The sequence below is a fragment of the Larimichthys crocea genome, chromosome XXI (assembly GCF_000972845.2).
Source record: "Larimichthys crocea isolate SSNF chromosome XXI, L_crocea_2.0, whole genome shotgun sequence".
In the NCBI taxonomy this organism is placed as follows: domain Eukaryota; kingdom Metazoa; phylum Chordata; class Actinopteri; family Sciaenidae; genus Larimichthys; species Larimichthys crocea.
Window position 1 is genome coordinate 10,707,581 of NC_040031.1, and position 25,004 is coordinate 10,732,584.

Consider the following 25,004-nt stretch of genomic DNA (forward strand, 5'->3'; position numbering starts at 1 on the left):
TTAAATTAGATTTATTGGATTAACAGAAATTGTGCAATATGCATCAAAACAAAATTAGACCGGTGCATAAATTTGGGCACCTTAACAGAAAAATCATTAATATTTAGTAGAGCTTCCTTTTGCAAAAAATAACAGCCTCTAGACGCTTCCTATAGCCACTAATGAGTGTCTGGATTGTGAATGAAGGTATATTGGACCATTCCTCCTTAAAAAACATCTCTATTTCAGTGAGGTTTGATGGTTGCCGAGCATGGACAGCCCGCTTCAAATCATCCCACAGATTTTTAATGATATTCAAGTCTGGGGACTGGGATGGCCATTGCAGAACATTGTACTTGTTCCTCTGCATGAATGCCTGAGTAGATTTTGAGCAGTTTTGGGTCGTTGTCTTGCCCCGGCATAACTTCAACTTTGTGATAGATTCTTGAACATTATTCTCAAGAATCTGCTGATATTGAGCGGAGCCCAGGCCCTCGACTTTAACAAGATTCCCAGTACCGACACTGGCCACACAGCCCCACAGCATGATGGAAATTTTACTTTGGGTAGCAAGTGTTTTTCTTGGAATGCTGTCTTCTTTTGCCGCCATGCATCTCGCCTCTTGTTATGACCAAATAACTCAATTTTTGTTACATCAGTCCACAGCACCTTATTCCAAAATGAAGCTGGCTTGTAAATATGTGCTTTTGCAAACCTCAAGCGACTCAGTTTGTGGCGTCTGCAGGTCTTTGGAGGCGGTCTGTGGGTTGTTTTTGACCATTCTGATCGTCCTTCGTCTTTTCTTGGCCTGCCACTTCTTGGCCTGCCACTTCTGGCCTTAACAAGAACTGTGGCCTGTGGCCATTTCCTCACTATGTTCCTCACAGTGGAAACTGTGACAGCTGAAATCTTTTGAGATAGCTTTTTGTAGCCTTCCCCTAAACCATAATGCAGAACAATCTTTGTTTTCAGGTCATTTGAGAGTTGTTTTGAGGCCCCCATGTTGCCACTCTTCACAGGAGAGTCAAAGAGAAGAACAACATGTCATGATTGGATGCACCTGAAGTTCAAGGCTTAATGAGCTTATCGAACCAATTTTGTGTTCCAATTACTGAGTGTAGTTACAGGTATTCAAAGCAACAGAATGACAAGGGTGCCCACATTTTTGCACTACACTAAAAATCTGTGTCTGGAAAACAACCCGGTACTCAGCTTTTATGGGAAAATGAATGACCTGCCACTGTGATCATTTTCTGTGAAGACAGAGTCAATGCAACCTCAGAGGGCTGCCCAAACTCTTTCATGCAACTGTACACTGTATTCTCACTCGTATAATCGTAACGTATAATGTAATCGCGCTGTCTGTGTGTCTGTTTGTGTGTTGCAGGTCGTCGTCTCGCTCTTCATCCTACACAGGCTCCGGGTCGTCTCGTTCCCGCAGTCGCTCTTCCTCATTCAGCTCCTACTCCAGCCACTCTTCCCAGCGCAGCTCATTCAGTGGCAGCCGCTCTAGGTACGCAACTGTGTGTGTGCGTGTGTCATGGCACTCAGCTGTTGAATGCTAAATACACGGTCTTTCCTCAACGTGCAGACATCATGTTTTTAATTGGCATCTGGTTTTAAAAGCAATGATTAAAGGTCCAGTGTGTACGATATGAGTGGCAGTGAGGATGCAGATTGCAACCAACTAAATACACAAAATATTGGGCCCTATCTAGAGCCCATGTTTGATTTGTCCTTTCTGGGCTACTGTAGGAACATGACCGGTTCACACGGTGGACCTGTGGCATGTGTAGATATAAAAGTTTCATTCTGAGGTAATAAAAAAACAAAACAAACACTATTTCAGCTGATTATACACTAATTTATGAATGTTATATTCCATTTCCGCCACATTATTATATAGCTCTTACACACTGGACCTTTTTATAAGGTGATTATATGTCAGTGTTGTGATCACAGCTTGTTTTCTCTTCCACCAAGTGACACTTAACCTCCTAGTGACCCATTTAATGCTAAACTGGACAGTTTTCCTCAGTCGGAATTTTCGTTGACTACACACATTACATGTATTTCCTCAAATTCTCAGCTTCATACGCTCGAAACCTGAAAACACAGCATCAGAAATCTAATCTGAACACTTTTATGACTCCTTTCCTGTTACTTGTAGGTCTCGATCGTTCTCCACATCTCCTTCACCGAGTCCAGCAGCACCGAGGAATCCTAAGAACAAACCGGACCTTCCTCCTATGTTAGCTAAAGGGTAAATCTTTCATCCGCATCAGTCAGCCACGCTTCTGTGATCTGCTTCCATCCTCGTTTGTCCTTTGATATATATCGTCATTATTGTTCAGCTCTGTTCTGTTTTATTTATTATTTTGCGTGATTTTAATAATGTAACTCGCTCATCATATTGCATTATGCATATTTACTGATTATCATTTATTGTTCTTTATTTAGAGTATTGCACGTGCTCTGCTGCTGCTGCAAGCATGCTGGTTGTCAACACACGCCTGCCCATTATTGTCTGCATGCTTGAAAAGTGCTTTTTCCCTCTCTAAGTATGCCGTTGAAGCCGGGTGCCATGCCCCCTCCTCGCAGGGACAAGCCTCCCATGAAGAAAGCTCCCAGTCCTCCTCCACCCGGCGGGCTGCAGGGCAGGCCTTCCAAACCCTTGCCAGAAGGAGGGAAGCTTCCCAACAATCCCCGGGAGCCTGGAGGGGTGGGCGGCGGCGGCGGCGGTGGTGGTGGTGGAGGCGCAGGCGGTGGAGCCGGGAGAGCCCTGCCACCACGAGAACCTGGAAAACCTCCAAACTTAAGGGAAGACAGGCGTAAAGAACGGCAGCCACGTCCTCCAAGGAGGTAGGTATCTAACTTTTAATCGCTCAGTTAGTTTTGGGGCGACGTTACAAGCTTGCTGTTAAATCAAAAGATATTTTTTATTTGTCATTATCTGCTGTGAGTTCAGAATTTACAGGAATTTGATTTATTGCTAACGGAAAAGTGTGAAAACTAACTAACGTAAGTTTTAGTGTGACCTGTCAGTAGAAACTACCACCTGTTAAGGGCATTTTGAACTTGTGACATTTGGATTTGAGCATGCATTAATCACATATTTGGTGCTACCAAATATGTGATTAATGGTTTCTCTTGGCAACTCTCCAATACAATGAGTCAAGTCACCACGAACAAAAAGTTTCAGACTTTCAACACAATGAAGTAAAAAAGAAACTTGCAGAATGTGCCCATGCACTTTCAATGGAGGTTTTGTTTGTTCTGGCATAACAGGAAAAACATTTTTAGTTATTAATTAAACCGGTGTTCAAAAGGTCCAAATTTCAACACTGTGACAAACACCTACACAGACTGCTGTACGGCAGCTTTTAGCGGCCACTACTTGTCATACCAAAATAAAATCATGATGCCATATATGTACATCCACTCACATACCGTATGTAATTTGATGTGCGGATGGAAATAAATCTACTGTCAAAACATCCATGCGGTACAAAATACAGTCGACTGTACACATTGGCATGCAAATGCATAAAACCCAAAATATCATGCAAAGCATACAGACCTGGAGAAAAGAGTGGAAGGAGCCTAACTGTCGCTGGACTACTCATGAATTAGTCTTTATTTAATTTACACAAAAACTACTTCGATACAAGACGTCTAACCAGTCGATCGATTGTTAGTGTGAAACCTGCCTTTGCATGTTTTGGCTTGTAGCTTTCGGGGCTGTCTCGTTCCACTGACATGAAACTCTCTTTACACTTCCTTACAACGCAGCGTGGACACAGGAAAAGTCTGTCTGAATGCTTTGTTATTAGTTTCATCTGTGTGGGAGAACCCGGCCTTAATATGTTTGGCATGCTTGTTTACTTTTCTTGCATTTTCAAGGAAGTGTTTTCAACAGAGGAGGACATTGTATCACAGATTCCTTTGCAATAAACGGAACTATGCTTCCTAACTCGTTTGCATATCCGTATATCCGCGTGGCATAGATGATGCCGCGGGTGTATCCCACCACCGTTTTGGGGGAAGACCATTGCATGTGCGTAGGTGTGTGTGTGTTTGCACAGGGAAAGGAGTGGATGGCTCGAGGAATGACTACACCTTTTGTGAATTTTGTACACACACGCGTGTGTGTGTGAGGGATGGAGATAAATATCAGACGGGAGAGGAATAACAGTTAAAGGGCAGGGAAGAACAGAGAGGTTGTGTGAGGTTGTTCTCTCTGAATGTGTGTAGGTGTGCCTGTGGGCAGAATTGGTTACATACTGTCCAGGAAAAGCCATTTATTTTTTGGGCGAACTACTTCCTTCTGATTGGAAAATATGATATGATATAGGTAGGACATACCTGTGGGGGCGGTAAGAGATACTCGTGGGGGCAGTCGGATGGATACATCCATACTGAATTCCATTCAACGCGCCCAGTTTCAGAGTTAGGGCATGCGGATGCACTGTAACGCTGAAATTACTTACTGCGACACCTATAAAACATTAATAAATGTTTTTTTTATCACAACACAGGACTGGGACTGTCAGAACTCTTACATCCTCAACTCATGAATGTCAACAAATCACTAGTGATGCCAGAATAAACAGCCGAGTTTCCCGTACCATTATAAGTCTTGGGCATTGTGCCTGGGTGTATTCTCCCAGCGCCAGAGCTAAATAAACACAAAAACTATGCATTACCCCCTTTGGCTATGATTTCTGGTAATGTTGCTTGTCGGAGTTTCACTGTGGGTGGGTTTCAGGTTACTCCTCCACACACACGCATGCAAAATATGTGCCGAAGAATGTTACTTATTTTCATGTGATGCAACGATGCAGCTCGGTTCAACGGTTGAGGTCGCTGCAAAATAGAGGACCCTCGTTTACAACGAGCATCTTTTTCATGCGTTTGCAAAGTTTTGAGAAACCTGGATGTGATCGTCGGTTAATGTGGCATGTAAACTCATTATCTGCCACGTTTACAGTGTCCTTCTCATATTGTGTAGTAATTAGTTTTAAAAAAAAAACAGACAAACTGTCATTATATCAGCCTGGAAAAATCCACTGTCACTTGACATCTGGTACAAATTCAGGGGATGAAACACTGCCTGTAAGACATCCATTATCAAAGCTTGGTTGTGTAGGAAGCCCAATAAACACTGTCCACACGTGGAAGGTTAGGGTACTAATCATTAAGAATTTGCCCAGGGCTACAAGAAAGCTGGCAGTGATGACTGCAGAGTTTTCAATGGTCTATTAACCTTGTGACTTAATACTTCAGTCACATTTCTTATCTACGATGACTGCTGAGTTTTTGTTTTTCTAAAATGTGCTGGTATGTGTGACATTTGCTGAACAAGGAGCTGGGAAGTACACTTTGGGGTTTGTTGTCCTGTTGTGTTCTCAGTAATTTGTTTGTCTCTTCCAGGCGAACTGTGAGTGGGAGTGTTAGTGGAAGCGGTAGCAGTTATTCTGGTTCTAGCTCCAGATCCTCCTCCAACTCCCTCTCACGCTCACGCTCCGGATCTAGAAAATCCAGGTGCTTGTCCACACGAATACCCACATTGTCATCATCAGAACTGATGCATTTCACAAGAGATGTTGCTGATATATCAATTTATGTCATTGACCTTAGTTATTAACATTAGCATCACACTTTCAAGGAGACTCCACATAAAGCACGATAAAAGCAGAGATAATGTAACTTCAGTCAGCTCATATATTGAGATGATTTGACTTTGTCACAGTGCCAAATTGAACTGTGTGCTCGTCAGTTTTGGTCCTCTTGGAAGTGTAGCTTATTTATCCGTTAAGTCTGTAAGCGAAATATTCAAAATCTAAATTTGAAATGTGCATATCATGGATCCCTGACTGATTCCACAGCTTTAATCTGGATTTCTTTTCTTCTCTTCTCTCATGCTTTCATGTGCTGTCTGTTGGGACACCCTCTAGGAAATCCAGGTATGATCATTTATAATTTAGGGTGTGTGTACGTATACACAACAGTAATAACACGAGAACCAGCAGCTCATAAAACTGTCAAACTGTCTGCCTCTCGCCGCAGATCGCTCAGCGTCAGCAGCGTGTCGTCGGTGTCATCGGCGTCGTCGAGCAGCAGCTCCGTGCGCAGCGCAGACTCGGATGACATGTACGCTGACCTGGCCAGCCCCGTGTCCTCTGCCAGCTCCCGCTCACCCACACCAAACCACCCCCGCAAAGAGCGAGGACCTCCACGGGACCGGCCTCCACACGGCAGAGACAAGAACAGGGGTTAGTGTGGGCGACATAGACACAGACATGCTGATGTACAACAAACAAATCATAAATTCTTAAATAAATATTCAAACAAAGTCACCACAAACAAATAAAGGCTGGGTAAATATTTTGAGGGCGATAGATTCATGTGTACCCCATTAGCTCATGGTAAATTCAACATAATGTACAATTATTATAGCAAGTCTCGGCTGCTTTCAGTTCCTCTTTTTATTTTTGTTATGGTTTATTTGTTTACTATCAAGTAAACTCAACACTTCCCATAGGAAAGGCGTTAAAAGAGTTATCCACACTGAGTTACCGGAAGAATTTTAATATAAAACGTCTGTGCTGGTATGAGTTTCATAGTTTGATAGCTTAACAGCAAAGAGGTGTGTTTAACTATTTCCATATTTATCCTTCAACATATTTATTCAAACTTCTTAATAAGATTTTAAAATATTTCTTGCTGATCAGCTGTGTTCCTGTTCTCATCACAGAGAGGTCGTCAAAGAAAGATGAACCCTTCAGGGAGGACCGCAGGAAGATCGACCCATCTGGCGCCCCACCTCGAGGAGGCAACCCCATGCCCAGATTGGGACCTGGTAGCAGGGGTGGCCACCCTATGCACCCCCCACCTGGCGCCATGGGTCCCCCAGGAAACTATGGAGGTTCAGGTTCCCACAAAGACATTAAACTCACCCTCCTCAACAAGGTTATTACTGCTCCTCTTTCTGTATTTATCGTGTCTGTTCACACAAAACATTCTCAACTTATAGTCGTGTCAGGATGAACAAAATTTTGGAAGCGTCCTTTAGACAGAATGGGGATTGCCGGGATGGCCCATGAATGCGTTAAGTCTCTGAGTTTCATATGATGCCAGTGTCTTCACTCTGCCGCAGCCTCTGGAAGACTGTAACGTTGGTGTTCATGCAGAGAAGGTTAAATATAGTCGAGTCCACAAAGTCACAGCACATAACCCGCCATAAATCCACATTTAATCAACACACTCTGGCTTCAGATTTATCATAGAAGAGTGTGATATCAATCTCATCTCTCATCTTGTGAAATTCCCAAAATGATGAAAAGTGGGTTTTCTATAAACTCTCCGCTCGGCTAGTTTTGTTCCATATTTTTGCAGACACGTGTGTAAATATATTTCCTCTGAAAAAAAAAAAATACTGTGTGAATCTACCTGCAAAATCGAAATTCACTGTTTTCTTGTTTTTGCACTTTGCAGCAGCAGGGGGATAAAGGCAACAGGAAGAGGTACCTGCCTTCAGACAAAGACAGGCCAGGTTCCCCCCTCAGCAAGAGAATGGCCATGTCTCCAGATAGAGGTGAGAAACATGCACACGTCCTACCTGAGTAAATGTCGTAGAGTTGCACGATACCCACGGTATACACGGTACCCCGCGGTGCCAAATCATAACCGTCGCTACTATACTAGAAATTTTACACGACGGTACTACCGTGGATTACTATACTACCGGTGCCAGTCTCAGCTACATAGCGGCCACCTCTGCTCTCCTCCCGGCTTCTCACTGCATGCTACTCCTTTGTAAACAAACCAACATGGAACCGCAACCAAACTACACAGCTGCTGAATGATTGGCTGTTTGCCTGTTACTGGTGACGTCCAGGGATATGATAGGCTGTTTCCGCACGCTGGGTCCGCCCGTCTGTTAGCTGATTGGCTGTTCGTGTGTTTCTGCCGGCAAGAACGAACTCCGCGAAGACAGCTCCGCTTCGATAGAAACTCGCTTCAAAACAAACAACAAGCTAAAGTTCTGTCTCGCCCAGACACGAGACAACACACTCACCGTGGCAGAAGCACCGGGCCCGAGCAGCGAGTCTGCCGTGGCGTCTTCGTCAGTGGCAACACTAATTTTGCTTAAAAAACAAACGTCGTTGTTTCAAACTAACTTGTACAAATACATTGCAGTTTATAAAAATAATAATAATAAAAAAAAAAGGCAGCAGTATCGCGATAATACCCGGAACCGCGATACTTTGTCTGGTATAGTATCGTGGTTACTCATTTTGGTATCGTGACAACTCTAAAATGTGGCACTTCAGATTCTACACAAGTACAAACAGCATGTTTTATCTGTATCGTTACTCATTCATTGTGGTCAGTGGTGAGCAGTGGAATATTCTGGATTAAGAGATCTTTATAAGTGTCAACATTTTATTCACAATCTTTCAATTTTAAAATTATTTCATAAATGTTTAACAGCTGCTAAATCCTTTTTATGATTTATCTGTTAAACATGCCAGTTACTGGCTGGTTTCAGATCCTATGATGTGAGGCTTACATACTACTGGACCAGTCTCATGTTTTTTTGTGCACATATAGAGTAAAAGCAGATTAATTTCCATACTCTTTACGTTATGATCCACTAAAGCTAGACACGATACACACTGAATAAATCCTGTTTCTCTGCCATCTTAACTTTTCCCCTCACAGTTAAGATGGAAGAGAAACAGGATTCATTCAGCTCGTATCGTTTTGGCAGCAGCTGTATGTCACCACGATGCATGTGTGCGGTCGCCATACTCGAGAGGTCAAAGTCAACAATACAATGTCTATTGAGAGATACCGACTTCACTGAAACTTTGTTAAATCTAGACAGATTTTCATGGATTTTGGTTTTAAACATGATAATGGTTACTATATTTCAGTGCACTCCTCAAGTTTTACCATAAATAATACATTTTACTTTTTATAAACTGAACAATATCCCCTTTTAGATTGATTGATAATGGAAAGTTTCATGAGTCATTAACTTAGTATCAAGGATTAGGATAAATCTGACTCGTTTTATGTAGCAGTTCATAACGTAACATTGCCTCATTGCCTTTAATCCTGTGATTAACTTGTCACAAGTTGTCACAGTCTGTTGGAAAAATACATTCATTCATGGTTTTAAGTGTGGACACGACACTTCGCAAAACAAGTTGTGACAGAGGCTTGTTTACCACTGTTACATCACTTTCTCTTAACAACACTCAACATTCAGTAACTGAGGACAATACCTGCTGATGGGTCTGTGAACAGTAAAGACAATAAAGACAGATTAATCAAAGGTAGTAAAGAAATACTGACTATGGAAATATAAACCCAGTGTGACTAATTGTTTTTTTAGCTATACTTACAGATTACCTAATATACAAGTACAAGTGGGAACTGACAACAACAAACACACGTCATGGCGGTTCGATTACTTCTTGTTCTTGGGTGTTTGGATGTTCAGGTTGTTGTTGTTAATATCGCTGTCCACACATACGCACGCACACAATGCCACGTACGAATTTCCCTCACAATGTGGAAGTCGAGGCATTTTTCGAAAACTTTCACAGACCACGCTTCTGGTGTACCTCTAACCTCTCTGTAGACTCCAGAACCACAAAACAAACCCACTTCAAAAAGCTACATTTCATTTCCGTTCAGCCTCAGTCACTGTCAAACTCATGTTTTTTTTCCAGGCCGTGATAAGAGGATACCGGGCCGACCCCCACTCTCCCCTCGAATGGATCGACCCAGAGGCCAAGGGCCCCGACCCATGCCCCCACAGGGAGACAGGTTTGTGCAACCATGAGCCATTTATTCTCAATTATTCAACAACAGAAGTCAAAAATAGGTTTGAAGTAGCTTTTGGATGGAAGTGTGGAAATTATGACGTCCACTTTTGCTTGTGACACATCGACCAACCTTTTTTTTATCAAACTTTTCAGAGCGTTCAATTTAAAGCGACACGTGTGTGTTTTTAAAAATGAGGAACATGCGACAGGAGTGGGAGCCTACAAACATTGCACATTTATTATATTCACTGGCTCTTGCACAACGTTTCCATTAAGAAGCGGATGCCTTATAATAGATTTCATATAAAAATAGATGGTTCATATCCTAAATATGTATTTTTATCAACATGACATGACTAATATTGAATCATATTAAGATCCCATGTGTGTACTGCATGTCAGTCATAGGTCCTAACTACTAATACTCATATTCGAGGTCCTGATCACTCCCTGTTACTTTTATCTCTGGTGCTTATTCACTGTACAGGTCTTATCTACTTTTACTGCAACTGTTCTTAAATTATGCTTTATACCCTGTAGGTCCTTAATTGACTTCTTGTTTGTTTCGTTGTTGTAGTTTTATTCTTTTTACTCTTCTTCTAATCTCTAGTTTCTCATGCAACTTCTCTGTTGAACTGTTAGTTGTTGTCTATTTCTGTTTTTACTCTGCTCTGTGAAACACTTTGGGCTACAATTCAGTATGAAAGGTGCTATATAAATTAATAAAGTGGAGTTGATATATATTGAATTAATCAATTGAACTAGAATTATCGTCTAGATGGAGGAGAGTAATGAAAACCGTCTGAATTTGCTATTTGTAATATTTACACTATGAAAGGAGTTCTGTACTTGAATGCGACTTTCATTCTCTTTTGCATTAAAGGAGAAGGTTGGAATATTCTGTATTTTACTTCTTGTCAGCAAATCCTGCTAGAAGACCGAAGACAACAATGCATTATTACAACTCTCAGTACTTTCTCACTTCCCCAACACTGTCTGTGCCCTTTGACTCCTCCTGGAGACTTAAATCTGTCAAAATAAATTAGTGGTTTCATTTATTTATTTTTTTTTTCAAGAAAAAGCTCAGCAGTTTTACCAGAGATCAGATATTGGAAATAGTTTGTGTGTGAAGTTATCGATAAGTCGCTCGCTAGGGAACATCGGCTTCCCAATCAAAAGAAATCAACCGTTTAACAAGAAATCACTGAAGATCAAATTAAATCAAATTTTATTTGTATAGCCCAAAGTCACAAACTCGGAGGGCTTTACAATCTGTACAGGGAGTGACACCCTCTGTCCTTAGACCCTCGGTTCGAGTGAGGAGAAGATGTAACGTAACTTTAACAAACCAGTTTCAGAGGCCAAACTAGTAGAGTGTGTTTATATATGCAGGTCATAAATAAATAAGCTTAACTTTTTGACTTGTCTATGCAACAGTACCACGTGGAGAACGTGAGACCAGTTTTAGTTTGTACTTTCGTTGAAACTAGGATTAGTATCGCTGTGGCTGGTTGCTCAATTCTGGTGAATACAATATAACAATGCGCTAATTGCCGTTTCATCTGTGTATTTATATTGCTGCTGTTTATAATTGGGTATTTTCTCTCTTTTTTTATGTCTAGTTTTTCAAGTTTTTTTTAAGTCAGGGGACTTACCCCTCACTGAAGTTTGTTTCTGTTCTTGTTTACATGAGCTGACAAAAGTAAAAATTTAGCCCAAACTCTTGTTCCTCTTCTTTAGAAAACGGCCCCTGTCGCCGCCCCCCAAATCTTCCGGGAAAGGCCCAGCACCGCCGATGGGCAAGCCAGCCATCCCGGGCTCCGCTTCAGCCGCCGGCTCGGGCTCCGGCTCCGGCTCCAACAAACCGAGCAACACACTGTCCCGCCGCGAGGAGCTGCTGAAACAACTGAAGGCTGTGGAGGACGCCATCGCCCGGAAACGAGCAAAGATCCCCGCCAAATAAAACAGAAAGCGCCCTTCCTCACCTGTTCGCCAGTCTGCCTGCCTGCCTGTGCAGCCTTGTGAGCCGGAATACAGCGAGTGGACATAATAAAAATGTTGTATGGTTCATGTATAAAGGCTATTGTGTAAGTGAACAGGAAGTGGTCGCCACGAAAAAAACCATCTTCTGCTTGTTTGCCCTCAGAAGAGGTTTGGCTCCGCTCCATTCTAGAGTGTTGTTCACTCCCATATGCCCGACTTTAGCTCTCCTTAAAGGTCTTTGAATGTCTCAGCTGCAGTTTACCTCATCAACTAGGAACAGGAGGAAACATTTGGGCATTTGGTGAGGGAGGGACGTCTCAGGAACGGAGTGTACTTCACAGTCCAGAAACAGGAGGGGTAGTAAGGTGCACTTGATCACTTGCTTCTCACTTTGTTCCTTCAGTGAAGAGGAAGCATCTTCCTCACGCGGCGTGACGAACGACAGAATCTACTACTTCTGTCTTTCTCTGCCCCCTTTTATCGTCTTGTTCTCTCACATCTTTTCTTTTGTTTCCTCCGTGTGGAGTGATGTGACTGTTGGGTCAGCTCTACAGGGTACTGACAGCCCACAGGGCTTCACAAGGCTTCTTTGTATAAATCTACAAATTCTCGAGCATCTATATCCAGCCACTGTAAGCGATCACAAGGCCATGCTTTGTTTACAGCGGGTGCCCATCTTTAACCAATGACTCGTCTGCGTTCTGTGTTTTTAGGGCAGTGGTCACTGTCACAATTTGTACAATAATAGCAAGTCATCAAGATTCTTTCAAGCGTATAATTATAGACAACAGTGATGTGAAGTATTGCTTCTTCTTTTTCTTTTTTTTTCTTTTTTAAACCTGCAGATTTTTTGTTTTTCTTCTTAGCTCTTCTCAAGTGAAAAAAACCTGATGTTTTATTTGTGTCACATTTTTAGTTGGAGACGTATGAGCGGTGGAACGGGGGACATTTAGAGACAAGATGTCTTGCTTTTGTGACAAAAGCCTTCTAAATAAACTATTTTGATAAAGAGAAGGTCGGTTGGTGCCTGTTTTTTTTTAATCTGCCACTGTGGTATGTAAATACAGATTCAGTCATGCATGTGTATGGAAACATTTTTAGAAACATCATTGTGGAGTAGATACTAAAATATGTTAAAGATAACCAGCATCACTCAGGGATTAAATCTTTTGTCGTCCACACTGAGCTATGACATTTGTTCAGATCAACCCTGTAACGACTCATACCGTGTTGCAAAAGACATTGTTGTGAAATGTTCCATTTTACTACCGTCTGTTTTTCTGATGAAAGCGGACATGCCACTCCTTTGAAGGTCATAAAAGTTGTTTTTAGTTAGGCTTTGGCGACAAGTTCAAGTTTGATCTTGTCATCTTTAGTCTTTGTTCAGTCGGTCGAGAGTGGAAATGACATTCATGGTCCCCTGAAGGTGAATACTGATGACTTTTCTTGGCTACCATTAGGTCAAAATGTCAAAACTTCTCCAATACTTAGCTGCAGAACTAACAATACAGTTCGTCCAAGCCTCGACTGTAGTCTGTTTCATGCACTAACGCAAAGATTGTGAAGCTGTTAAATACTATAAACAGCATATAAGCATGTAGCATAATTAGTAGACTCCACAGAAGGTCTCTGAGCAGTCTGAAGTGCTGTCACTGTTGCAAATGAATATGAATTTGTATTTGGCACGTACCACTGAAAGAACCAGCCAACTGAGGGCCGTCTCTCAAGCAGTCTGTTGTGCTTTATCCCCTTAAGAAGTTGTGTATCTGGGACTTAATTATCTTAACAATCTGGCAAACCATTTCCCAAAACACTCAACATTCGACTGACTGTTTCTTGAGACGGTGTTTTTGGAGCAGCTTGAAACCAAATTAGCATTTAAAGATGATAAAAAAATCGATTTACCAAAAGAGTTTATCATCAAGGCAGTTAAATGCAAATAAATAAGAGCTAAGTTACATTTAGAGGCTCTATTAACAGAATGTGGAAGGTGTTTTACATGTCAGTTGTTGTGTTTTTGTCACCTTAGAATAAATCTACAGACATAACAGGGTCCAAACCAAACACTGGCTCTAGAGAGAGTTTGTGCAAATTTTGTGGCCACTGTTGGTGCCGCTCCACCTGCGGACCTGGTTGAAGCCACTAAAATCATACAAAGGTCATGCCGACATTTCTTTCCGACTCTGGCACGCTTTGAAATATAACTAGTGGAGGAATAAATTAATACGTCAGAGAGTTTTCAGGAGGTGTTTTGCATTACACCAATTCCTTTCAGAGTTCCCTAAATTGTGACCTTTATCTGAACCAGAAATTTGCTTATGACTGAATAAACAACCCTGCAGGAGTAGCACAGCACAGTGGAAAGTTGTGTTTATCTGTAAGAGCACTGTCCCCAAAATGTTGACATGTCGGCATGTGGAGATATTTATCATTTGCCTGGTATTCAGAACAAATAAATAACACCATGAAGGAGGTTCCAGATGGTTTTGGCTTGTCAATCAGGTCTCACAGGTTGAAAGAGTTCAGTACTACTAGTTTATTTTTAAACAATACAGTGTTTTCATAATGTGTAAGTAATGAGTAAGCTCTGAAATAGAGTTATAAACCTCGAATTGTACATCTTCATATATACATATAGTGAATAGCATTGGTCCAAGCACAGAACTTTGTGGTACTCCATCTAATAAATAGGACTTAAACCAGCTTAGGGAAGGTCCTATAATGGCCAATAGGTGTTTAAATATCTGTAATAGGATGTGATTGTCAATGCAGCACTGACTAAGATCTCTTAAGTACAGAGACAAGTCCTTTGTCTGATGCAATTAGGCCATTTGTAACTCACCAATGGTGTGACTGTGCTATGACAGTGACACAGCTTGTTGGTGAGTGCTTTCTGAAGGATCTTAAAGTGAAAAGGAAGGATGCACGTGCTAGAGTCAAAGCTTTTATTCAAATGAAGTTGGACTTTCTAAAAAGTTATTTGAGTTTAGAAAAAGTTAGAAAACTTACAATGGTGTTATTTCTCCAGACAGACTAGTTCCTGATAAACTAGAAGTAATGCACTATAGTTATATTTTGTGGGTAGGCTATCTTACAGACCTCCATCTCAGACAGTCCTGAGTCAATAATGTCTAGTCTAGTAATGTATCATTGGTTTGACTGCCAGTTACAGTTTCACAGAATTCCCTGCTTTGCGTACACAAGAAAAAAAGACATCAATGTTTAATGTCTCCACTTGATCTTTGCACTGTTCGATACACTCGAAGGGGACTAACCAGTGGGAAGTTAACTGTGAATGCCCCTGACACGCTCATGTTGATAAGAGGACATTCCCCTCCTATTGATAGATGAGCCTTCTTATTGACCAAACGCCCCAATAGACAAACACATTCACACGCTCTTCGTTGTAACATGAGTAAGAAAGAAAGTGAGAAATTAACGTTTAAAGCGAGCGACACATTTTAGGTTACATTAAAGCATCCAAGTGTGTGTGCATGATCCAGTGCTCACCTGTAAAAAATGCTTCACCAGCTCAGAAGGCTTCGTAATCATACAAGCAGCAATCGGGAGGAGAACTGTTTGAACTTCACCACAAGAGGAACAAACACTGTCCATCAATGCTGCTACACGCTATTCAAAAACAGCATTCGGGACGTGTGAACGTGCAGTCTGCTTGCAGAGGAGGAGTATGTAATCAAACTTTGATGCCTGCCCCCAGTGAGGCGGACAGAAAATGGTCAGACCAATGAAAGACGGCATACTGGAGCTCATTCCCCCACCACCATCATCACATCAGTGGATTCATTGAGTCTGTGGTGTAAATTTATTTGTAAAATAACAGAAATAACTGGTGTTATGAGAATTTTTCAAGAAAAACTCTTGAATAAGGAAGACTGGATTCAAAGTATCAAAGTTTAAGTTGAATTTATCATTCTTGTACAAGAAGGAGCGTTTAACAGTGCGACACACTAAAAGGGGTTACAGAGAAAAGGCTCCTTGAGGAGCTCTAACCATTGGTTCTTATACAATTTTCTCAAAATGGGCTGTCTCTGACACCTCCCCACTGACAATTTCCTTTTTTGGTTTTCTGAACATCATGTTTATTGTCCAAAATGACACTTCCCCTAACCTGTCTCTCTTGTCCTTAAACTATTTTTTAATCATCTCTCCCTACCAGCCTCAGTAAACACATGCCAGATAAGGGAAGTGGAAGAGATATGCAAAAGACAGAAAACACACACACTCTATAAGAGTTAAAACATCTGCACCCCAGTATACTCCTAATTTTTATAACAACTGGAACCAAAAAACTGTTAAGTCATTCCAGAGTCAGAAATTTGGCATTAACTTTACAAACCCACTGTTGGTAGATCTGCAGTCTGGCCATCATCGCAGCCAACAAGCAAAAATAGCTTAGCTATTTAGAATGAAGAAATCACACTGATAAACAATGACGACAAACACGCGGTGGTGGTCTGATCACTGATAATCTGTACACACAGCAAACGCCAAAAAATTACATTTATTTATATTCAAGTGACTGGCGAGAGTAGGTTTTATGAGGTTTGTCCATCAAAGGTAAAGGTGGAAGTACAGTCCCTGACAAAAGTCTTGTTGCTTAGGTGCAAGTTGACCTTACAACCAACGTTCACAGCTTGGTAAAGCCCACTGAGTCAGACAAAAGTCTTGTTGCCTTGTCATATGATGCACCCAATCCAAGATTACAGCCTCACCTGTGAACAATAATTGACTAGTGGGTGTGTATAAAAATAACTCCAGCACACCAGACCTTCACATCAACCGCAACTTGACCTCTGACAACATGCCTAAGATTCTGAGACCAAAGCGTTGATTATCAAGAGGCTGAAGACCAGATCCACTGCTGAGGTGGCTGACACCTTCAATGTGTTGCAGCGTCAAGTATAAAGAATAAGAAAAAGATTCGAAGAGACTGGAGATGTTTTTGACAAGCCCAGGTCCGGCAGACCCTGAAGACAACTGCTCGGGAGGACCGTTTGTTGGCTCGAAAATCCAAGGCCAGCCCCTTTTCCACTACAGCAGAGCTCCACCAGGCCTGGTCACCTCAAGTCCCCGTGTCAACCAGAACAGTTTGTAGAATTCTGCCTCCATGGTCAAATCAGTGCCCAGAAACCAGCACTAAACAAAACGCAATTAAAAAAACGTGTGGCATTTGCCAAGGCCCACAGCCTGTTAAAAGGATGGACGCTGGAAAATGGCAGAAAATGGATTTCTCAGATGAATCTTCAGTTGAATTACATCACAGCCGCCGCAAATATTGCAGGAGACCTACTGGAACCCGCATGGATCCGAGATTCACCCAGAAAACAAAGATTTGCAGGGTGGAAGGCAATATCAATAGCTTGAAATATCAAGAAGTATTAGCTACCTCTTATTCCCAACCATAAAAGGGGTCAAATTTTGCAGCAGGATGGTGCTCCATCGCATACTTCCATCTCTACATCAAAGTTTCTCAAGGCGGAGAAGATCAAGGTGCTCCAGGACCGGCCAGCCCAGTCACCAGACATGAACGTCCTTGAGCGTGTCTGGGGTAGAATGAAAGAGGAAGCATAGAAGACGAAACCAAAGAATCTTGATGAACTCTGCGAGACATGTAAGACTGCTGTCTTTGCTATTCCTGATGATTTCATCAATAAATTGTATGAATCATTGCCAAACCGCATGGACCCAGTCCTTCAAGTTAATGGAAGTCATACAAGATATTAAATATGGATCTCACAGCACCACTTCTTAATTCACTGATGTTATGCGACATATTTTTGTATTTGAAGTAAATTATTTGTTCAATTTTCACATTACTCTCTGTAGGCGACAAAACTTTTGTCTTGCCAAAATCTGACCTTTCTGTGTTCATTAAATGATTCATCTTTCTTCAGGGAAACAAATTTATTTTAGTATATTAAACATAATTTGGGAGGGTTTTAGCTTTTTAATATGAGCCATTTCTAAAACCAATGGATTAATTAAAAGTCAGGTTATAAGCTGTTGTTTCTACAAAACGGATAAGTGACAAGACTTTTGTCGGGGACTGTAATGTGACAGTGTCAGAGAACCACAAAGTCCACAGGAGGAAGTTGAAGTGGTTGGAAGTGTCACCAAAATGTCAGACTATTAAACAGGTGACCACTGTTGGTTTCTGTTTACACACAGCCACCAGTGTTGTCTTGTTTTTTTAACCATAAGCCTAATCGGTGCTCCATCTCAATCAGTTACTTTTATAACTATGATGAGTGTAATAAAGTGTTTTGTAGTGTAATGTTAAATGTCGTACGGCTGTCTGAAAAGGTGAAAGATAAAAAGGGAAGCCGGGGCATCTAAGCATACGGTACGATAGGAGGCGATAGATATGCGCTATAGTATAGCGATCTATCTATATAGATAGAAGCGATGAGATAGATTGAAGTTTTCTATCTACATACTAGATCTGTTTAGTTTTCTAAACCTGATCCAACCCAAAAATGGGTAAAAGGAATCGTTTATACTACTTCTGAAATAACTGAGAATGCCACAGTAAGAAATTTAGAGGCAGCTGATGTTGACTTTGTTTGCCGGTCACAGGAAAGTCACTTTCAGGTTTGAGTTGGCTGTGACATACCTGCAATCAGTGTTCACCTTTTGCTGTTTTAGTTGTCGCCTACGTACACCTTAGCATATTTTATTCCATTTGAGTCCATAAAGTTGTTGTGGTCAACATGTTCCTTCCTGGTGGAGCCAGAGGTGGACTGAGGATTTGGACACAGCACAGCATTGTTTTTTACAGCAACATCAGATTGGCTCGCTCTCCAGAAACACGTTTTAAAATTACCAAACCCGGAAAAGCAGTACTTGACATTTTATTGCTCACATCCTATCTGATGTTGCTGAGATAAAACATTCTCCAGAAACACATTTTGCAAAATTAGCAGTGCTTTAAATAGAAGTTCATACAATGTAGACTACTAGTTATATAAAAAGCACACGGGATGCAATTGTTAGAAACTACTTTTGACTGTGTTATTGTGATTAATAATTTGGGGGGATGGTTTTATGGGGACAGAATCCTTTTCTTAACTTTACTGTACTAATTAACAGGTTGCAACAACAAGGCGTTATACACACTGGATGACTCTACTGGGTGAGGTCATCGGGTCAAATCACGTGCTGGAGATTTGACTGTAGTAAGTTTCACTTTGTATTAATTTGTATTTGGTGTCTACCTTTTTTTTTTTACTCCTTACTTTGTCAAACTACTGTCACATATGTTTCCCCGTGTGTCATTGTATCAGCGGTTCAGTTTGTTGTCACCTTGTTTAGTTGCTTTTATATTGAGTATGAATATATTTCATTGACCTCTTTTATAGGCCTATTAAAGTTTATATTGTTTATATTGTTTTTGTATTTTTGCGAGGTGAACGAAAACCCAGTTTTTATTGCATCGCTGCCTTGTCGCTGAGAGAGATAGTTCAACATGGCATTAAAATCTCTAAGAGACTAATTAAACTGATAATAAACATTAAAAAGAGAGTGTTCAAATGTGTTAATTAACTTAAATCCAGCGACCTAGATACCCTCCAAACCCAAAAGCTGAGTCCAGAAAATAGTCCCCTATATGTCAGGTTAACTCCACCCTCTCACAAAACAAACAAAACTGTGGGAAGTTTTTTGGAAACATCATTCAGACTTTCCCAAATCATGATGTAATGTCAGGAATTCAAACAAAATCCTGCTAGGACAAGAAGAAACTAAAAGCCTTAAGTGGATTAGAACGTTTATCTGACCCTAAAAATAGATTATGAATTCTCAAAAATTCTCTGTTTAATATGTGAGGTGGAGAAAGCCAGATGTTATGGAATTTTCTATCCTTAGGTCACGTGAGGGCCTCGAGGTCCTCGGCAGTATTAGTTGTTTGGCTTTGGTTGGGAACAGTAGGTGGCGGTCTCAACACTGTGGTGGCCAGGGTTGAAGAGACCTATTGCTGCCTTCTTAGACAATAGATAGGTGGACGTTGACGTCCAATCTGCATAAAAGACATCTGTGTCTCCAGACTATAATATGCTGCATGAGTAAAGACATTCTCTTTGTCTAATTCTGGGTGTGTAGTATTTGTGGTTTAAAGTCTTTCCACCAGGATGGGTTCGTCAGAATGTGAGACTGACTCAGGCACTTCTAAAGAACTTTGAGAGTGTCCCTAATTCTTCTTGGCCAAAGCGTCGATAAATAATACAGCATAAGAGGCTCCTGAACACTTCCTTCCTTCCTGACTTCACCACTGACCTTTTTACTTCAGCAATCTCTCCACAACACCAGAAAGAGAGATGCACTTCCTCTCCGGATCTATAAACATTCAATGAAGTCTGAAATATGAACTTCAACGAGCCCGGTTGTGTTATCTCAGATTTCAGAGATCTACGGAACCTTTCAAAAATAATAACGTACTCCTGTAGAAGAGACAATGAAGACTCTCTTGAGCTTCAAAACCATTGAATCGTAACTACAAAAGTTTTCTAATAATAGCTGCCACCTTATCTGCTTCAGAGGATACCTGGCATTGTTGTTACTGGGCCACACTATACAAAGCGCTACTGGAAAATCTCTTGGCAAAGATAAACTGAGCAAGATAAAGCAAAAATGATGATGGTAATTACAAACTCTGCTATTTTTAGATCTCAGCCTCCCTGATGTTTACATCACGACATTGAGGGTGGTTGTATTACATCATGAGCGTGACACAGCGTGACGCAGACAGTTGTGGACTCCACCAACGTGGGAATTTCTAATTTCACTCAAGTTTAAGTAATTCTCCAGATATAACGATTGCAACTATTATGTTGTTGATGTTTTGTTTCCATGTCAGGAGCTCGTCTTAGTGTGAAAGACACAATTAGATAAGGCGTTTTGTTTATTATTTATGTAAGTGTCCTATAATAAATAAAGTTTTTTTTCATTTTTGACTAGATAGATAGATAGATAGATAGATAGATAGATAGATAGATAGATTGTTCCCACCTCCGACTCTGTCCAACAACAGGAAACAACTGGTGTTTTCTGAAAGTTTCATAGCTGGTAATATTCCATTAGGACACATCAAGCTCTCAGGTGGTCTCCAAGAGTCCAGGGATGGAAGGTGGCATGCTGAAAAGTAAATCTTAACATTTATCTGGGGTTAAAAAAAGAAAAAATACACACAAACAATATTTATATTCAAATGGCAATAGACGTTTTTTCTTTGCAATCTGTCTTACTAAGATGATTAAACACAAGGGAAACTGCAAATGTCAACAAAATGCTATTTGTTAATACCTTTTGGGGAATAAGTGCATTTTGTTATTTTTATTTAATACCTTTTGGGGAATAAGTGCATTTTGTTATTTTTATTCTGACAAAAAACAAACTTTAATCTAGACTGAAATATATCCACAATTACTTTAGATAGATAGATAGATAGATAGATAGATAGATAGATAGATAGATAGATAGATAGATAGATAGATATACTTTATTTATCCCAAGCTGGGAAATTATAGTGCAGCAGCAGCATTACACAAAGTGACAAGTGACAACAAAAAATAAAAATATACTATAAAGCAAACTATACATAATAAAATATCAAAAAAGCAATAGTAAATACAATAAAATAAAATATATTGTACAGAGGTATATACAGCAAGTATATTGCTGAATCAATTAATAACTTTATTTCTGGGAATAAGCTGATGTCCGAGTGATCTAAAACAAAATAAATAAAGCTTTTATTGTTTTATTTCTGAGAGTTCTGATTAAATTAATAAAAGGGCAGCACGGTGGTGCAGTGGTGAGCTTTGAACCTGCATGTTTGGGGCTTTGACCTTTCTGTGTTCTCTCTCTGGGCACTCCAGCTTCCATCCCATGCAAGTTAATCTGACTATCCATTATATAATTACAGAATGATGTACTTTTTAAAAAAAAAAAAGTTGGCCACAGGAGTGAATGTGAGCATGAGTTTGTGCAATTAAATAATGACATCAACTTTCTTTTGTTCTTAGATATAAGATATTCTTAGATATGCGTGAGGAGAAACTTCCTGGGGCTGCGCACTGCGTGATGCATTCCTGCCCTCAAACACCTACACTCACTTTCATTTCAAACACAGGAAGTCGAGTAACTAAATAGCCGTTTCCATTTCCTCATGCCGCTGGTTTTTCCCAGGTGCACAGGATAAATAGTGGACGGGGTTAACATGACGGCGAATATAAAGCAAAGCAGATCCCCTGGTAAACGGTCAGAGAAAGAAGAGACACGCACACACACGCAACAACAAACACACACGGAGAAAGACAGAGGATGGACCTGAAGCAGGTGAGACACACACACACACACTCACACACACACACTGAGGACTCTCTGCTACTCTCCATCACTCATCAGCTGTCTCCTCCACAGATTCTCATCTTTGGACTTTTAACCGCGTCCGTGTGGACGGAGAAGATGTACCGGTGCTATGATGAACACGAGCTGGATGATGCAGCGGAGAGAAAGCTGAGGACGCACTACCCGCAGGCTGCGGACACTTTACCTGCTCAGGCATCTGACACACCTGCCGGGTGCCCCGTCGCGCTTTTCCAGCAGGCGACACCAAATCAGCTCAGCCACAGGTCCGTGTCCCCCTGGAGATACATGTGAGTAACATTTATTTTTATATATTTTAGAGCTTTTACATGAATGGATCAGGGACTTCAGAGGTTGTTTGAACACCTCTCCATCTTTCTGTCACAGTTTAAGATGGAAACTCAGAATATTTTAGTGCGTATTTCAATTTGCATCTCTATAATAATCCACAAAACCACATTGAACATTAAATTCAACTGCGTGAATGCACGGGATTAAAAGGTGCAGCACACACAAAAAAATAATACAATAACTCATAATTATTTGCACAATACTCAAATTCCTCATGTTGCATTCGCGTGCTTGTGTCATCTTTCCTGTGTCTTAACATTGCGCTAATTATTAGTTGCGGTGGCGCTCAGGTGCGCTCAGGTGTGTCACAGCACACCTTTTGGAGAGATGGGGGGAAATTCCCTCTGCTGTGATTTGTTGGCACTAAACCACAGGGAATGACGTGCGTGGCCGGAGTGAAAAGTGTTATCACTGATATGTTGCACTGCATTAACTGTTTGTCAGTGATTAGAGAGTTTACGCGTTAAGATTTCTGGCTCCACCTGGATCTTGTTCTTTCTTTGGGACCAAAGAGCTGAAAAAAAAAAGTTTATAAAACTTGAATATTTCTTTTACAAGACTCCTGCCCTCCAGCATGATGATGAAACCTAAACTAATGCCTAAACGGGTTTAACCTGTTTGGGAAGCACATGTACCTCTCAAGTCTCTTTGTTGAACTATATAAACTGTAGTTCATCATTTCTTTCAGAGGCATAGATCTCAAATGGATCATTAAACCAGTCAGTGTGTGGTGATGCAGAGTGAAAAGGTTAATTTGTACCCTGTGGAATGTCACGCAGAACTTTTTTGGTATGCAGATATAAAACCTCCCTCCATGCACACACAACTTTTGTGTGCATGGAGGGAGTTTTCTCTAAAGTCATGACGACCCAAAATAGAAACTACTCAACACTATACTCAAAAATACATCCAAGTGTAGTTTTCATAATTTTTGTTGAGTGTAGTTTTTGACAGGATGGCAGTGGTCAAAAGTTTAAAAAAGTACATGACATGACATGACATACTTGCACGGTATGTTAGTATTTCCACTGTATGCCATGCTCAACAAAAACCACCGACTCTGTCTCAGGTAAACCAGACAGAGCGGCAGGACGAGTGCCGTCATCTTCTGGAGCCACATCAAAGAGCAAAACAATTCACCTAAAAATACAAGTTGTGGTGTGCCACATGCTCATTTCCTTCTTTTGATCTGGTGATCTGATCCTGATCCCGTAAAACCACTGTGCTGTTCCTGGTACAGTAGCAGGACTTTACATAGGCGTTGTAGGTATCGCGTACCTGGGGCACTTGCCATCTTTTTCATTGATATGCTCCAATCTGGACTCTGGACCCTCCAAATGAAACCTAGTTTACGTACTACTGTCAGAATATCTCTATAATGTGTTGTTACTGCCAGTCAGTTTAATTGTATTGGATGTCTCACTGTCTTTGGATACGCTGCTTACACGCTCATCTTCTTTTTTTCCCAGACTTAAAACACTGAATGGTCACTTTCCTTCCACCTACACGGAGGCTCAGTGTCTGTGTTCTGGGTGCATCCTCATCAAGGACCCGGACTCAGACCCGGACAAGACACCACTCCCGGTGGAGAGCTACGACTACAACTCAGTCCCTATCAAGCAGAGCAAGGTGTTTCTCAAGAGGGAGCTCTGCAGTGATGGGAAGAAATACTATTTGAAGCCTGTTACCCTGGATGTAGCTGTGGGCTGTACCTGCGCCAGAGTCAAAACCACCTCCTCTTAGAGGGGATCTATGTAGACCTGCGGCTACGGCGGTTCATGTGTTTGTTTTAAAATGCGCCAAGTTCTCGAGAAAGTGTAACTCAAGGCTGTTAGGTCTTGCAGTGTGTTGGTAAAGCTTTAAAAGTCAAAGCTACATCAGCCTATTTTTGTAGGCCTTGTTATTATCACAATGATGACATATTGAGACTTCTCTGAAGTCTGAAGTGTCTTTTGTAGGTCTTTATTGGCCTTGTTTGCTCTTTACTATGACTAGTTTCCTGCTCTGGATACTGTCATCGAAATACATAGCTATTATATAGTTTTGATATATAATATTGTACTCGCTAATAATATTTTAATATCTATTTATTTGGTTTGTGTGGCATATTACATGTTTGAGGATTTAAAGACTTTGGAATGATCATGAGCAGATGAAGATGATATTTATTTACTTTATTTATGTCTTGATATCTTGTAGGTTTGTCCCAATGGGACTTTTGTCTGATCAAGATTTAAAAGTTCAGCTTCTTTGAAGCAAAAATAAAGAAACATATTTTATGGGAAACAAACTGTCTGTGTGTTTTTAATATACAAAGCTGATGTTGGAATTTTGGGGTTACTATTTTGAACAAGGATCCAAAAATACACAAAAATAAATATTGTGAAATATGTTCAAATCAAATCAGTTCTGTTTTATTTATATAGTGCCACATTGTAACAGAAGTTACCTCATGACTCTTTGTAT

The 25,004-nt window shown here is 40.8% G+C and overlaps 2 protein-coding genes across 4 annotated transcripts in view; both read left to right on the plus strand.

Annotated features, from left to right (window-relative positions):
- The window catches only part of zc3h18 (zinc finger CCCH-type containing 18), a 34,439-nt gene extending 21,621 nt beyond the window's left edge, over nucleotides 1-12,818 (plus strand). The window contains exons 11-20 of one of the 3 annotated variants that reach the window (XM_027272760.1): nucleotides 1,367-1,492; nucleotides 2,150-2,242; nucleotides 2,542-2,841; nucleotides 5,413-5,523; nucleotides 5,937-5,945; nucleotides 6,049-6,254; nucleotides 6,737-6,951; nucleotides 7,477-7,576; nucleotides 9,726-9,822; nucleotides 11,562-12,818. In XM_027272760.1, the coding sequence (XP_027128561.1) occupies nucleotides 1,367-1,492; nucleotides 2,150-2,242; nucleotides 2,542-2,841; nucleotides 5,413-5,523; nucleotides 5,937-5,945; nucleotides 6,049-6,254; nucleotides 6,737-6,951; nucleotides 7,477-7,576; nucleotides 9,726-9,822; nucleotides 11,562-11,784 (1,480 nt within the window). In that variant the 3' untranslated portion in view covers nucleotides 11,785-12,818. The remainder of the gene's footprint in view (nucleotides 1-1,366; nucleotides 1,493-2,149; nucleotides 2,243-2,541; nucleotides 2,842-5,412; nucleotides 5,524-5,936; nucleotides 5,946-6,048; nucleotides 6,255-6,736; nucleotides 6,952-7,476; nucleotides 7,577-9,725; nucleotides 9,823-11,561) is intronic. The other 2 variants (XM_027272761.1, XM_027272762.1) reach the window with 2 other exon arrangements.
- A 9,056-nt stretch (nucleotides 12,819-21,874) lies between these two features.
- Nucleotides 21,875-24,824, plus strand: il17c (interleukin 17c). The gene is made up of 3 exons (XM_027272975.1): nucleotides 21,875-22,157; nucleotides 22,242-22,477; nucleotides 24,008-24,824. The coding sequence occupies exons 1-3, from the start codon at nucleotides 22,143-22,145 to the stop codon at nucleotides 24,279-24,281; spliced, it is 525 nt and encodes a 174-aa protein (XP_027128776.1). The 5' UTR covers nucleotides 21,875-22,142; the 3' UTR covers nucleotides 24,282-24,824.
- Nucleotides 24,825-25,004: the final 180 nt, after the last annotated feature.